Source organism: Equus quagga, chromosome 1, assembly GCF_021613505.1.
Source record: "Equus quagga isolate Etosha38 chromosome 1, UCLA_HA_Equagga_1.0, whole genome shotgun sequence".
In the NCBI taxonomy this organism is placed as follows: Eukaryota; Metazoa; Chordata; class Mammalia; order Perissodactyla; family Equidae; genus Equus; species Equus quagga.
In genome coordinates this window covers 32,624,588-32,641,830 of record NC_060267.1, presented here as the reverse complement: position 1 = coordinate 32,641,830, position 17,243 = coordinate 32,624,588, and the positions used below count along the sequence as shown (strand labels likewise).

Below are 17,243 nucleotides of genomic sequence, written 5' to 3'. Positions count from 1 at the left end.
TAGTGGAGGTGGTGGTGGGGTTGGATTTGTCCTCAGAAATTAGATGAGTGGCGTTACTGTTTCCAGGGATTGAGCAGACTGAAGAAGGAGATCAAAAGCTCTGCCAGTGATGCGTTGTCGTTGAGATGCCTATTAAATACCTGCAACTTCTTTTCTCAGTGCTCTCTCTGTTCTACTCTTCAATTGCAGTCATACTGAACTTGCTTACTTTGATTTTCCATCTTCTCTTTCTCTCTAGAATACTTTTTTTTGCTTGCCTGTTCCCATGGCTACCTCCTCCTCATCCTTAAGGTTTTAGCTTGAAGTCCACTTCTTTGGGGAGATTTTCCCCAACTAATTGACTGGGTTTGGTCCCCTGCTATATATCTTCATTAATACTTATCACTCTTTATTGGAATTACTTGTTAAATGGTTGTCTTATTTGACAGACTTTACCGTCTGTGAGAGCAAGGCCTGTGTTTTTCTTGTTCTTTGCTGCCTTCCTAGTTTCTGGTACACGGTATCACAATTTTTGAATGAATAAATGAATTAATATTGAGGGATGAATAAGAATTCTTCAGATGAATTAGTGAGGTATGGAGGTGGAAGGGAACAGAAGCCGGGCAGATAGAAGGGAGACACTTTCCAGGCAGAGAGAACAGAAATTCAGAGAAAGACAGAAGGGCCTGGTACTGGAAGTTCAGTGTAGTTGTGGGCCCTTGTGAAGGGAGACGAAGCCAGAGATAGTGGCTCAGACTGTGAGAAGTCTTGTATGCTATGGTACTGTCACAACTCTTTGGTCCTTAGTTTTCTTGGCTATAAATGAGCTCTACATAAGAATAATAATAGTACTTACAGTTATTGTGAAGAATAAGATTATGAGATAATAATGAAAAGCATTTAGCACAGTGTCTGGCATGTGAAAGTACTCAATAAATGTAGCTATTATTATTTTAGTATAGCAAAACATTTAGAGAGGCATAAAGTAATATTTTAGAAAATATATGCTGTATGTATGTACTCTACCTTCTTCTGCAGCCATGTGATTTGTTAGCAATGGCTGTGATTTTTGTTATGGACATTATTCTAGCATTGGCAGTTCTCATATACAATGGAGAAGAAAAAACTGAAGGGTCTCTTTTTGGTAGAAAGAACAGAATAGTTCCAAATATGTGCAACTATGTATCTTTAAAGATGCAAAATACTCATTTCTCACTGGAATTTTAACTTGAGAAAGTGAGTTTATTTGACCATTAACCTTAAAATTTATTGAAAATATTTCTTCAGCTTTATTGAGATATTATTGACATATAACATATGTAAGTTTAAGGTGTAGAGTATGATGATACACGTATAGATTGCAAAATAATTACCACAATAGTTAGTTAACACCTCCATACCCTCATATAGTTATCTTTTGTGTGTGTCTGTGTGGTATAGCATTTAGAATTTACTCTCAGCAACTTTCAAGTATGTGTTACAGTATTGTATTGTTGTTAGCTATAATCACAATGCTGTACATTAGACACGCAGAACTTTTTCATCTTATTGCTGAGAGTTTTTACCTTTTGACCAACATCTCTCTATTTTCCCCACCTGCAGTCCCTGGAAACCACCATTCTATTCTCTGTTTCTGTGGTTTCAGCTTTTTTGGATTCTGCATGTGAGAACATACAGTGTTTGTCTTTCTCTGTCTGACTTATTTCACTCAGCAAATTGCCCTCAGGGTCCATCCATGTTGTCGCAAATGATAGGATTTCCTTCTTTATGGCTGAAGAATAATTCCGTTGTGTGCATTTATACACATACACACAAATGTGCATGAGCACACACACACACACAACATTTTCTTTATCCATCCATTTGTTGATGGATACTAAGGTTGTTTCCATGTCTTGGCTTTTGTGACTAATGCTGCAATGAACAAAGCAGTTCAGATATCTCTTCAATATTCATTTCCTTTGGCTAGATACCCAGAAGTGGGATTGCTGGATCATATGGTAGCTCTATTTTTGATGTTTTTGTGGAACCTCTATATTCTTTTTCATAGTGGCTGCACCAATTTACATTCCCACCAACAGTGCTCAAATTTGCATTTCCCTTGTGATTAGTGATGTTCAACACTTTTTCATGTATTTATTGGCCATTTGTATGTCTTCTTTGGGAAAATGTCTATTCAGTTCATTTGCCCATTTTTTAATTGGGTTTGTTTTTTTGCTATTGAGTTCTGTGAGTTCCTTACATATTTTAGATATTAGCCCCTTATCAGATAGATGGTTTGCAACTAGAAAATATGTTTTTTAGGTGATGAATTCACTATATCAGCAATCACAGTACACCTTTATATTCAAATAAGTGGAGAATTTTCTTAACTATTTATGACTTTTCATTTTCGTTAAGATGATTTAGTCCCTGAGCTTACAGAAAATGGATTATTGTTTCATTTTTATGTGACTGAATAACCTTAAATTATGTTAGAATTATGGATCATGATCAATGTGGAACAACTCTACATTATCAAATTCTCTGTAACTTTTGTGTTGTTTTTTAGGTACAACAGAAAGAACATCCAAATATGAAAGGCCGCTGAGAAGAAAGGTAAACAATTAGTGTACTCAGTATACGCTATCTTAATGGTTTCTGAAGTTCTAAAGGGAGGCACATGTTCATGATGAGGCAGACGGGTGCTGCCAGAGAAGACTTCACAAGGGGACGTGTACTTGGTTACTACCACAGTCCTGATTCTAGTCTTCGACTGGTTTTTGTAAGTACTCTGAGAATGGATCATCTTTGAAAGGTGAACTCATTCACATACTCCCAGGGTAAAGGTATATAAACCAGAATATAGAATTATTTTTGATGATACCTTTAACAGTTATGCAGCCTGGGATATATGCATTAATCTAACTAGTTTGGTCTCACTTGTGGACATCTCAATGGAGGAATCCAAATTTTAAGGTCACTTAGTGAGCATGGAGTCAGAACAAAGGCACTTTAGTTGGAAGTTAAATGGCACCCATTATAATTGTCTACAGTAGTCATTTTCACAGGAATATTACCTGTCTCCAGGACATACACTACATTGGTTTTTATATTACTTGGATGGGCGTTGCTGAATTTTGCCTTTTCAAATCCTGCTTTTGATTTTAAAGGGGATGCTTGCCATCCCCTTCTATCAAATACAGTTTAAAAAATATATATGTTAATATGATTGAGTAAGCTATTGTGGTTATTCTCTGGGCCTCAGAAACATATTATTTCTCATTATGTATTTATTCAGTTAGTTTAACCCTAATTTACTTATTTCCATGTTCTTATTCTTTATTTTCCTTGTTTCTTGTTTCCTTTGTTTCTAAGTTCTCAGTGTCACCTCAAGTACTGACTTCCATCAAAGAATTAAAGATTATTTCAAAATATATTGTTACTTAGCCCTTCAAAAACAAAATGTAAAAAGTTTGCTAAAAGTGTAAGTGAATAAATGAGATAGAGAAATATTTTGCAAAAGAAATGTGCTATTGAAGGGGGTTCTTGCGAGCGGGTTTGAGGGAACTGCTAAGATCTTTAGGTAGGTTTGGTGTTTTTTCATTGGAACAACAGCAGCTCTTTGGGAGGTCAGATTTTGTGTAGGTTGCAATTCTGCTTATGTTTCTTTTACTTACAGCTTTTTTGCTTTAAAATTAAAGAACGTGTTCATATTTAAAATATTAAACTATTATATGTTCCTTAGGCACTACCTCCTAGGACAGAGAAAATGGCTGTTGACCAGGACTGGCCTAGTGTTTACCCTGTTGCAGCACCATTTAAGCCCTCTGCGGTACCTCTTCCTGTTCGAATGGGTTATCCAGTAAAAAGCGGGGTGCCCATGGCAAAGGAGGGAAATCTAGAACTTTTAAAGGTAAGATGAGTTGCTGGTTCATTGGCTAAAACATATGTAAATAAATATTTACATATTTATGTATGTAGGAGTAGGTCCCTTCCTACTCCTCCTCCAGCCCCCAACTTATACTTCAAGGTTCAGTATTATAGCAGCCTATTGTACTTTAAGTTTTTTTTCAGGTAATAATGGGTGTTATATTTGGTTATTCATGGTAAAGAAGACTCATAGGATCCTAGGGCATTTAAGAATGTAATTAATTGGTCCTTTGGCTTCTCTTTTGGCTTTTTGTTTTCTTTGTATCTTTTTGTATTGTTTCTTTCAAGAGGAAGGGAGAAAAGTGAAATAACCTAATTTGAGAATTGAGGGGGGTGAAGTTTCTACTTCTAAAAGGTAGATTTTAAAACTTCCCAGAAAGGTAGAATATTACTGAATATTATTATAGTCCTTAAACTTCTTTACTTCTTGAAGTAAAATAGGTCATATTAAATGCTTCAGTTGATAGCATCTATAATGATTTATGAACAACAGGTTCTTAAAGAGAATATAAATAGAGTTAGCCTGGGAGTGCATATCTTAGATAGTTTCCTTTTACATTCAGTGGAATTATCATCAACAAACTGTTTTCCACTAAATGAGAGTCTTTGTGAAAAACAGAAAAATTGGCTAAAAGTTGATGGTAAAAATGAGATGGTAGCTTGGAGAAGGAGTTGTCTGCTGCTGGAGATGGGCTAATGAAATTGGGAAATGGGAATCTTTCAAGAGACAACGAAACAAATATCGAGGAAACTAATCTTGAAATTGGGAAATGGGAATGTTTCAAGAGACAGGAAAACAAGTATCGAGGAAACATCTTTTTTTCAGTATAAATGCTATTGAAGATTGGCTATTATTGTTTTCCTTTTATGGTTTTGAGACTATATTTTCATGTTTCAAAAATAATAGTAAAGAAAATGAAGTCACCCACCCCAAAAATCCCAATTTTCATTAGATTAAAATAAACATTTTCTGATCAGCACTCAAGATTTCAGGCATAATGTTTGGATTAACTTTCTGTTTGTTCATATTTTCTTTCCATACGAGTTTCTGGTTTTTTTTTGAGGCTGATTAGCCCTGAGCTAGCATCTGCCACCAGTCTTCCTCTTTCTGCTGAGGAAGACTGGCCCTGAGCTAAGATCCGTGCCCATCTTCCTCTCTTTATATGTGGGACGCCTGCCACAGCATGGCTTGACAAGAGGTGCGTAGATCTGCACCTGGGATCCAGACCGGCGAACCCTGGGTCGCTGAAGCGAATGTGTGAACTTAACTGCTGCACCACTGGGCTAGCCCCCATCAAACGAGTTTCTTTAAACTAAAATTTCTCTCTAGATGCTTAACATTATTTAAGAAATATGCTAGGAAATGCTAGTTATTTATTTGAAGGAATCAAATCTCTCACCTTTCCTAAATTTCCATTGGCTCTGTCAATGATTACACAACCTCTCGAGGTATCATAAAGATATTCCCAACTTCATTAAATTTTTCAGTTAAGATTTGCTAGTTTCATTTGTTCATCCATTCAATTCATAAAATGTCTATTCAGTACAAAGTGGAAGACGTATCACCGTGCTGTGTGTTCCAGGGGAATTAGAACGATTAACCGATGATTTGTGGCCTTAAGTGCTTTCAGTTTTATAGGGGAAACATGTACGCCTGTAGATTCATGGAAGAAACAATACTATAAAATTTTTTTCTTCATCATCGTCGTAAGATATTTGGTACTGAATCTGTATTTCAAGGAATTTGTTTCTTGAATTTATATCACCTGTGGCTTGGAATTAATGTTTTAAAAAACTATCAGATTTTATTTACTATAAGATTTGTTGGGCCTGTGATTTAGTTTTATGAAAAAATTGTCTTTTTCATGTTTTTAAGATATTTAGCTAATTTATCCTTTAAAATTCTGTTTTAGATCCCCAATTTTCTGCATTTGACTCCTGTAGCCATTAAAAAGCACTGTGAAGCTCTTAAAGGTAAGTGATTGCTTTGTTATATGAATTTAATATTGACTTTGAACATAGGAATCTCATTTGTCATGATAAAAGGGTCCATTCATCAAGAGAATAAAATATTTGTAAATAGTTATGCACCCACAACAGGAGTACTCAAATATGTAATGCAACTGTTATTAACAGAACTGAAGGAAGAATCAGACAGCAATACAATAACAGTAGGGGACTTCAGTACCCCGCTTTCAACAATGGGTAGGTCATCCAGACAGAACGTCAATGAAGAGACATTGGACTTAAACTACACATTAGACTAGTTGGACTTAACAGTTGTTTACAGAACATTCTGTCCGACAGCAGAATACGCATTCTTCTCAAGCACACAGGAAACATTCTCCCAGGATAGATCATATGATTAGGCCACAAAACAAGTCTTAATAAATATAAGAGGATTGAAGTCATATCCAGCATCTTTTGTAATCACAATGGTATACAATTAGAAATCTATTGCAAAAAGAAAACTGGAAAATTCAGAGAGATGTGGAGGTTAAACAACATGCCCCTAAACAAATATTGGTTCAAAGGAGAAATCAAAAATAATCTTGAGACACGTGAAAATGGGAACACAGTGTACCAAACCTTAAGGGATCACCCAAAAGCAGTTCTAAGAAGGAACTTTATAGTGATAAATGCCTACATTAAGAAAAAAGAAAGATCTCAAATAAAACAACCTAACTTTACACCCCTAGGAACTAGAAAAATAAGAAGAAACTAAGCCCAAAGTTAGTAGAAGGAAGGAAATAAAAAAGATTGGAGTAGAAATAGAAACTAAAAGGACAGTAGAAAAGATCAGTGAAACTAAGAGCTGTTTTTTTTTCCTAAAGATAAACAACATAGACAAACCTTTAGCTAGACTCACCAAGAAAAACAGAGCAGACTCAATTAAAGTTATATAAATGAAAGAGGAGACATTACAACTGATACCATAGAAATACAAAGGATTATAAGAGACTACTGTGAAAAATTATATATCAACTAATTGGACAACATAGAAGAAATGGATAAATTCTTAGAAACATACAGTGTACTAAGACTGAATCAGGAAGAAATAGAAAATCTGAACATCCCAGTTACTAGTAAGGAGGTTGAATCAGTGATCAAAAACCTCCCACCAAAGAAAAGTCCAGGACCAGATGGCTTCAAGACTGGCAAATTGTACTAAACAGTTAAAGAGTTAATACCAGTCTTCCTCAAACTCATTCAAAAAAATAGGAGGAAAGATCTAAACTCATTTTACAAGGCCAGCATTACCCTGATACCAAAACCAGACAAGGGCACTATAAGAGAAGAAAATTATAGGCCAATATTCCTGATGAATGTAGATGCAAAAATCCTCAACAAAATATTATTTGAGGAAGATTAACCCTGAGCTAACATCTGCTGTCAGTCATCCTCTTTTTCTGAGGAAGATTGGCCTGGAGGTAACATATGTGCCCATCTTCCTCTGCTTTTTATGTGGGATGCCTGCCACAGCATGCCCTGATGAGTGGTGCACAGGTCCTCACCTGGGATCTGAACCAGCGAACCCCAGGCTGCTGAAGCAGAGCACACAAACTTAACCTCTTTGCCACCAGGCCAGCTCCCCATTCTCACCACGTTTATTCAACATAGTATTAGAAGTCCTAGCCAGAGCAGTTAGGCAAGAAAAAGAAAGAAAAGGCGTCCAAATTGGAAAGGAAGAAATAAAATTGTCTCTTTTTGGTAATGACATGATTTTTTTTTTTTTGAGGAGGATTAGCCCTGAGCTAACTACTGCCAAATCCTTCTCGTTTTGCTGAAGAAGACTGGCCCCGAGCTAACATCCATGCCCATCTTCCTCTACTTTACACGTGGGATGCCTACCACAGCATGGCGTGCCAAGTGGTGCCATGTCTGCACCCGGGATCCGAACCGGCAAACCCCAGGCCGCTGAGAAGTGGAACATGCACATTTAACCACTGCACCACCGGGCTGGCCCTGACATGATCTTATATATAGAAAACCATAAAGACTCCACCAAAAACACTGTTAGAATTTATAAACAAGTTCAGTAAAGTTGCAAGATGCAAAGTCAATACAGTTATGTGCTGCATAATGACGTTTCAGTCAATAGCAGATGTGGTCCCATAAGATTAGTACCATGTAACCTTGGTGTGTAGTAAGCTATACCGTCTAGGTTTGTGTAAGTATATTCTATGACGTTCACACACAATGAAATTACCTAACAACGCATTTCTCAGAACGTATCCCCGTCATGAAGCTACTCATGACTGTACACAAAAATCAGTTGCATTTCTATACACTAACAATGAACTATCAGAGAAATTAAGAAAACAATCCCATTTACAATAGTATCAAAAAGAATAAAATACTTAGGAATAAATTTAACAAAAGAGGTAAAAGATCTGTACACTGAACACTATTAAGGCATTGACGAAAGAAACTGAAGACAACACAAATAAATGGAAAGGTTTTCATGCTCATGGGGATGGGAAGAATTAATATTGTTGAAATGTCCATACTACCCAAAGCGATCTACAGATTCAGTGCAATGTATCAAAATTCCAATGACATTTTTCACGGAAGTGGAACAAACTCCTAAAATGTATATGGAGCCAGAAAAGACCCCAAATAGCCAAAGCAGTCTTAAGAAGGAAGAACAAAACTGGAAGCATCATACTTCCTGATTTCAAACTGTGTTACAAAGGTATGGTAATCAAAACAGTATAGTATTGGCGTAAAAACAGACACATAGATCAGTGGAACAGAACAGAGAGCCCGGAAATAAGCCCATGTATATGTGGTCAATTAATGTACAGCAGAGGAGCCAAGAATGGGGAAAGGATAGACCCTTCAGTAAGTGGTGGTGTCAAACTGACAGCCACATACAAAAGAAGAAAAATGGACTGTATTCTTATACACAAAAGTCAACTCAACATCAATTAAAGACTTGAACATAAGACCTGAGACCATAAAACTTCTAGAAGAAAACATAGGGCACAAGTTTCTTAACATTGGTCTTGGCAATGATTTTTTAGATTTGTTGCCAAAAGCAAAAATAAACAAGGAGGACTACATCAAACTAAAAACCTCTGTACAGTAAAGCAAACCATTAATATAACGAAAAGGCAGTAGATGGAATGGCAGAAAATATTAGCAAATCATCTATCTGATAGGGCCTGATATCCAAAATATATAAAGAACTCGTACAACTCAATAGCAAAAGCCAAACAATCTGACTAAAAAAATGAGTGGAGGAACTGAACAGACATTTTTCCAAAGAAGACATACAGGTGGCCAACAGGTACATGAAAAGGTGCTCAGTATCACTCATCCTCGGGAAATGCAAATCAAAACCATAGTGAGATATCCCCTCACACCTGTTAGAATCGCTGTCATCAAGAAGACAAGAGATAAGTGTTGGCAAGGAAAAAAAGGAACCCTTGTGCACTCTTGGTAGGAATGTGAACTGGTGCAGCCCTTATGGAAAACAGTGAGGAAGCATTAGAAATAAGATTGCTATATGATCCAGCAATCCCACTCCTGGGTATATATCCAGAGGAAATGAAGACAGGATATGGAAGAGATACCTGAACTCCTGTGTTCATTGAAGCATTATTCACAACAGCCAAGATGTGTAAACAACGTGTGTGTCCATCAGTAGATGGATGGATAAAGAAGATGTGTTTTATATATGTGTGTGTGTGTGTGTGTATGTATATATGTACGTGTGTATATATATGTACACGTACAATGGAATATTCAGTTGTGAGAAGGAAGGACATCCTGCTGTCTGTGACAGTATGGATGGACCTTGAGGGCATTATGCTAAGTGAAATATGTCAGACAGAAACACAAGTAGTGTGATGTCACTTATATTTAAAATCTAAAAAAGCTGAAATCATAGAAACAGAAAGTACAGTGGTGGTTACCAGGCGCTGAGAGGTGGGGGAAAAAGAAAGATGTTGTTCAAAGAGTACAGACTTGCAGTTATAAGATGAATAAGTTCTGGGGATCTAATGTATAGCATAGTGATTATAGTTAATAATACTATATTATATAACTGAAAGTTAAGAGAGTAGATCTCAAAGGTTCTCCCCACAAAAAAGAAATGGTAATTGCATGGTGTGATACAGGTATTAGCTAATGCTGTGGGGTAATAATTTTGGAACATATACGTGGATCAAATCAAGTTGTATACCTTAAACTTACACAATGTTTTGTCAATTATACCTCAATAAGGATGGGGGGGAAAGAATCCCGTTTCTAATATACTGTATAGCATTACATTCTGAGTGATTTGCTGGTTTCTCCTTTTTAAGTTGTTTTCAGTGAATTGTTAGATGTCAAATCTGCAGTTCTTTTTTTTTTTGCAGACCACTCTACAAGGTGTTATAAATATTAAATAGAATCAGAAATCATAATCCTTGCTCAGGTAGGTTAGGGACTTATTGTTGAATTATAGAAAGCATATACATAAAAAGATTAAAGAAAATATTGGAGAGTGTTGACAACAGATGCAAATTTATGTGATCCAAACTGAAGATAGTATAGAAGAATACTGAATAGCTGAATAGTAGTGGGGTCAGTAATGGGATGCTTTGCAGAGAAGAGTTATCTTGAAGAAATTGTGTAAAATGTTAAAGAAGTTAGAAATGAAATGTACCTGCAGTAACATCAAATAGTAGAAGAGCTGGTGGTGAAAAGCAATAGTCTCATGCTTCTCCTTTTCCACCCCGGCCCCTCATTCTACAAGTGTTCTCCTTTAATCATTATTTAGGTCTGGTAATTTTTATGTATATCTTTTCTCTCTTTGTATATATAATATATATTCTCTCTCTATATAAAGAAGGTATATAGTGTATATACTTTGGTATATATATTCATATGAATTATCTATATATTTTTAGTTTTATATGTATAAAATGGAAGTACTCACCTGAATATAATTATGCCTCCAGTTCTAGATTTATCACATTTCAGCAATATCTATTGATTCCTAGATATAAACATAGATTTCACTCTTTTGTACTATTATCTATCTTCCCATATGCCTGGAGGTAAAGGCAAAGGACATTTTTTTTTTGTTCGTGGTTCTATGTGTGTTTTCATTTTATATATATATATAAAATATATATATATAAAATAAAATATATATATTCCAATTGAGTTTCTGTTCTGATTTGCATTGGAGAATATATAGGATAAGCAAATTTGAATTGTTTAAGATTCACAGCTATTAGTGATTGATTGTGTAGTTTATTGCAAGAGTTAACACCTTTGGATAAAGTCTTAAATTCATGTTGATTTAAAGAGGATGTCTAAATGCCCAGTATACTTGTTAAGGCTTTTCAGGAAAGAAAATGAAGCCTAGAAACTCTTCACAGGTGGCCTGATTGTGCTGGAAGCAGAAATAGGATAGTGAACATGATTGTGATGAAATTTGAGCTTTTGGGAGGGCCTTCCATTCAAAATTACAAGGACAAAGAGATAAAGAGGTCTTAAAAAGTAGATACCTTACTCTTGAAATGAGGGAAGGAAAAAAAATCTCTTCTATCTCCTTTCATTTATGTGGTCTTCTGATTTGGGACATTAGGATGCATTTCTGTTCCTTTGGATTACATGTTTCTGTATTCATTAGTGCGTAATAGTAGACTGACGCTGATCACTGTTCCAAATTTGTGCCCCATTTGGCACAGATCATATATCACTTTTTGATCCTTTGTAAAGCCAGTTAACAAATGCATTACACTATGATAAATTCCATTTTTCTCCTTTTTAACCATTATTTTTAAATGTGCATTTATAATCTAGAAAGTGGTCATTGTGATGAGATAGTTCTAAAATACTTCATAATTTTTAGGTGAGAAAGGCTTTCATACAGCACATTCAGAAGAGCAGCATTATATCTAACAGTATTTAAGTGAGTGTTTTAATCTTTATTTTGCCTGTACACTTTTGCCAGCTTCTGGGTTTAGATTGTGACTTCCAAATAACTCAAAAGCTTTTCAGATATTTCTTCTCAGTTCTCTTTCAAAGTAGGTCAGTTCAGATTTTATATCTAACTTGCAAATGGAAAATCTGAAGCACAGGAAAGTTAGATAATTTACCAAAACTTTAATAATCAGTGGCAGAAGTTAAGTAAAAACCAAGGTCTTCAGAAGTCTAGTCTATTGCTCTACCTATTAGATGAATAAAAGGCTAATAGGGATCTATTATGTACTCTCCAGTTGGCTGTCCTTTTTAAAACATATAATCAGGTAATTTAATTTAAAAGCTGTAATTATCATCTTGTGATTGAAATGACTTATTCAAAGTTAAAAAGATTCAGTAGAAACCCAGGAACTCATAAAATTCCCCAGACTAGTCTCTTATAAACTGCTTGGCAGTGTTGCATCTTACAGTGCAGAGTATTGGAATTAGTCCATAATAGCAATGAAATTTAATCTCAGTAATCTTGCTCTGTTAATTTTATTTAAATGTCAAAATGTTCCTAACTGCAAAGATATTTCTTTCCCCTCAAAGTGTCAGTATTGATCTCTTAAACAGGGTGTTTGGGGAATGGTGTGAGCTATACTTAATTTGCTAACATATATTTAGTCCCAGATCTTGGAGAATCTGTGTAACCCACAGTGACGTGTTGCTGACTCTGATATTAAAGCCTAAATGGGAGCTAAATATAGAACCTACTGTAAGAAAATTGTTAGCTTGGGGAAAATGTTGTTGGCAAAGAACCTTTCACTGTCCCTTAGATCACCTAGAAGAGCTCCCATGTCTGCCTGTGATTGTGACCAGCCTCTCCTGCAGTTCTGCCTTTTTGGAGAAAGCACAGATCCGTGAGGTCTAATGTGTTTGACCTAAGAAATCAATTACGTTTAGCTATTCTTAGAATGAGGCTGCTTAAGAATTGAGATTTCCATTGAGGGGAACCTGACAGTGCCATAAGTTTTCATCCCAAGCTGAGAGCCACACTGACTTGATAGGAATAGAGCAAAGTGAAATTAGCTGCCTACCTGTGGAGTCCCTCAATACTGATAGCTGGGGGAGGCTGGAAGCTATCGCATTTCCTCTTAAGTTTTTTTTCCCCAATTTAGACCTGAGTTTACACCTCTGTGTTATGGAGATAGACGTGAGAAGTCTTCGTGCTGCTTGGAATTTCCTGTGTGGCCCGAGTCTCATACCCAGTCCCACCTCCCCCCTAGGCTAGCTGTCTTGCTTGAATATGAGGACAAGTCTCTTCCTCTTTCCATTTAGCCCCTAGTGGCTCAGAAGTCACAGAAGAAACATGAATTACTGTAAGGATCCATTTAAGGATGACCTAGGCTTTTGTACCTGTTTCAGTTTGAGGCCATATTCTGAAAGAATGTTGACCACATCCCAGTTTTCTCTTAGAGCATTTTCAGAGCTTCTTTCAATTCTCATCATCTGATCTTTAGTAACCTACAGTTGGGAGTGAATTAATGTTACCTGTTGCCTTTTCAAAAACAGTCATGCTCTGGGCGCTATGAACTGTTTGCTTCTGGTTGGTGAGGAGGAATTAAACTGTCCCATAACAGATATGTACAAAGCTATAGTAAGCTTCCATCGAGTCATATTTCCCTTTTAACTGGACATACCCCCCCCACCAGACCTGAACTATCCAAATCATTCCTTTAGTTAAGTTCCCTAATTAGAATTCACCTAAGAAGAAAAGAGATGAGGGGTGATGATTTGTAAATAAAGTGCAGAAGAGGATCTGTTCTTTGGTTTCATGTCACTTGAGAATGATCTCTCAATAATTTGATTGTCTGGTAGCATACATTACAATGCGAATTCACTTGCAAAACTATAATTGGGATCACTTTTTTTAATTCTCAGAGTTCTGCACTGAGTGGCCAGCTGCACTGGACAATGATGAGAAATGCGAGAAGCATTTTCCAGTTGAAATTGAAACAGCTGATTATGTTTCAGCGGGACCATCTGTTCGAAACCCCAAAGCACGAGTAGTAACCTTAAGGGTAAGAGAGAGAGATTTTTTAGAGAAGAATGATTATAATGTTTAAAAGTAGCGTTTTGTATCAGTTATAAAACTGATACATAGTTACTGTAGAAAATTTGGAGAACATAAAAGTGTTTTAAAGTATAAAATAAAATTGCTTGTGTGTCTACCACTCATAAATAAGTAATATGTCTACAGGAGCTCATTTTAGTATATATGCAGTTTGCCTTTGTGTATATTAGTGGGATGATACTATATTTGATTAGTTATCTGCTTTTTCATTTAACAATATGAATTAAAATTTTCTCAGTGTTATTAAACATTCTTTAATATTATTTTTAGTGGCTGCGTAGAGTAGCATGTAAATGAGAGTCTATTATGTGCAAAGACTGTTTGAGGCTGGAGTCTGATGTTGATCAATTCAGACATAGTCCTTTTTCTGAGACTGAAGTGGGAGATACAAACAAATAATTCCATAGTATAGATCTACCATGATTTATTTAAATTATCTATATTCTGGGACATTTAGGCTTTCTAACAGTTTTCTTTATTAGAAAAATATAATGAATATCCTTAGAGATTAATATTTGTGTATATTCCTAATTATGTTCCTAGGATAAATTCCTGAATGGAGAACTGTCAGGTCAAAGGATGCAGATGTTTTGAAGTTTTTTTGATATATATAGTACAAGTTTTTTTATTATATATTATATAATTCCTGTAGGAAATGTAAAAAATACAATACCAGCAGATTGTGTGAAAACCTTTTTTTCTATACCCTCACCAACCTAAATATTATTATTACCTATCAATTTGATAGGTAAAAGATATCTTATATTTAAAATTTGTATGTTTTTGAATTCTAATGAGAGTGAGAATTTATTCTTTTGCAAATGTTTTTTATTTGTATTCTTATTTGATGTTGTATTGATTTCCTGTATACTTATTCTTTTCTTTTTAATAACAGCTTATTGAAATATAATTCACATACTATAGAATTCACCCTTTTTAAAGTGTACAACTTAGTGGTTTTTTAGTATATTGACAGAGTTGTGCAACCATCACCACTACCTAACTCCAGAAATTTTCATCACCATAAAGAGAAACCCAATACTCATTATCAGTCACTCCCCATTCTCCTCCTTCTTTACCACTTCCAAGCCCCGTCAACTACTAATCTACTTTCTGTTTCTGTGGATTTGCCTCTTCTTGATATTTCATATAAATGAATTATATATAATGTATTCTTTCACTTAGTATAATACTTTCAGTGTTTCACCTGTTGTAGTATATATCAGATCCTCATTCCTTTTTATTGCCAAATAATATTCCATTTTATGGATCTACCATATTTTATCCATTTATCAGTTGGTAGACATGTGGTTTGTTTCCACTTGTTGGCTATTCTAAACAATGCTGTTAGGAACATTCGTGTACAGGTTTTATGTGGACATAAGTTTCTAGTTCTCTTGGTTGTATACCTAGGAGTGGAATTGCTGGGTCACATATAACTCCATGTTTCCCATTTTGAGGGACTACCAAACTGTTTTTCAATAGTGCCTGCACTATTTTACAATTTCACCAGCAATGTTTGAGGGTTCCAGTTTCTCCACATCCTCACCAGTGGTTGTTATTGTTGGTCTTTTTAGTTTTAGCCATTCTGATGAAGATGAAGTGGTATGTCATTGTGGTTTTGGTTTACATTTCCCTAATGATTAATGATGTTGAACACCTTTTCGTGTGCTTATCGATCATTTGTATATCTTCTTTGGAGAAATGTCTATTCAGATTCTTTGCCTATTTTCTGATTGAGTAATTTGTCTTTATTGTTCACTTGTATTTTTTATATATTCTAGATACCAGTCCCTTATCAGATACATGACTTGCAAATATTTTTTCCTCATTCTGTGGTTTGTCATCTCACTTTTTTGGTGGTGTCCTTTTAAGCACCAAAGTTTTAATTTGATGAAGTCCAATTTATGTATTTCTTCTTTCTCTCTTGTGCTTTGGTGCCATATGTAAGGAACCATTGTCTAATTCAAGGTCATGAAGATTTTCTCCTATGTTTTCTTCCAAGAGTTTTATAGTTTTGTTTCTTACATCTAGATCTGTGATCCATTTTTAGTTAGTTTTTGTATATGGTGTAAGATAGGGATTCAACTTCATTCTTTTGCGTGTGGATGTTGCTCTGTCTCAGCACTGTTTGTTGAAAAGACTACTCTTTAGCCATTGAATTGTCTTGGCATCCTTGTCAAAAATGGTTTAGTTATTTTTTAACTTTTCACCTGGCTGTATTACTACATTCTGTTTTTTAATCTTTCATTATGGAAAATTTCAAATGTATGTAGACGTGGAGAAAGTAGTCTAATAAATACCCATACACGTGGCACCTTGATTTAGTAATTCATATTTTGACAAATTTAAAATATTGAGTGCTTCATACATTCTCACACACAAGTGTTTTTGGTTTACGTGTTTACTTTAAAATGACTAATATCTGACATTTCACACTAAAATACTTCAGTGTGTTATCTCTAAAAATTAAAGAGATTTTTTCTATGTAATTCCAATATAATTAATATGTCTAACAAAATGTTCAATAATTCCTTAATATCTAAAATAACTACTCTACACTCACATTTCCGCAATTGTCTCACCAAAATGGGTGGGTTTTTTTTTTTTTTTTTTTTTTGGTGAAGAAAATTCAATCTGAGCTAACATCTGCCAATCTTCCTCTTTTTTTTCTTGATGAAGATTAGCCCTGGGCTAACATCTGTGCCAGTCTTCCTCTATTTTGCATATGGGACACCGCCACAGCATGGCTAACAAGTCTTGTACGTCTGTGCCCAGGATCCAAACCCGCAAACCCAGGCTGCCGGACAGAGTGTCCTGGACCTCACCACTATGCCACGGGGCTGGCCCACCAAAATGTTTTTTTAAGTAACTTTTTGTTTAAACCAGAATCCAGTCAAAGACTATGCGTTTGCTTGTACTCTGTCTTAAGTCCTTTTAAATGTAGACCAGCAAAGGACCTCACTACTACTCTCCCGACACTCACCGCCCCCATGACAGGTATTTCATCCTGTAGCATTTCCTACCTTCTGAATTTGTCTAAGTGCATCCTGACATCATTTACCTTATTTCTCTATCTCCTGTACTTCATATAAACTGGAAGTTGGATTTAACGGACTGATTGGATTCAGTTAAATACTTCGACAAGAATACTTGATAGATGTTGCTCTGTATTTTATATTGCAGTACATGCGAGGACACATAAAGAAGTCTGGTTGCCTCATTCTTAGTATGCTGAGATCGATCACTTGGTTAAGAGGCTTACAAACTGATCATTACATTGCGAAGTTATGTATTGTTGTTCTTTGCTTTT

General features: G+C 35.5%; 1 protein-coding gene across 2 annotated transcripts in view; it reads left to right on the top strand.

Annotated features, from left to right (window-relative positions):
- MRPS35 (mitochondrial ribosomal protein S35) overlaps window positions 1-17,243 on the top strand; it is a 45,822-nt gene that overhangs the window by 2,077 nt on the left and 26,502 nt on the right. For both annotated transcript variants that reach the window (XM_046640565.1, XM_046640556.1), the window contains exons 2-5: window positions 2,531-2,577; window positions 3,707-3,874; window positions 5,805-5,865; window positions 13,738-13,877. In XM_046640565.1, the coding sequence (XP_046496521.1) occupies window positions 2,531-2,577; window positions 3,707-3,874; window positions 5,805-5,865; window positions 13,738-13,877 (416 nt within the window). The remainder of the gene's footprint in view (window positions 1-2,530; window positions 2,578-3,706; window positions 3,875-5,804; window positions 5,866-13,737; window positions 13,878-17,243) is intronic.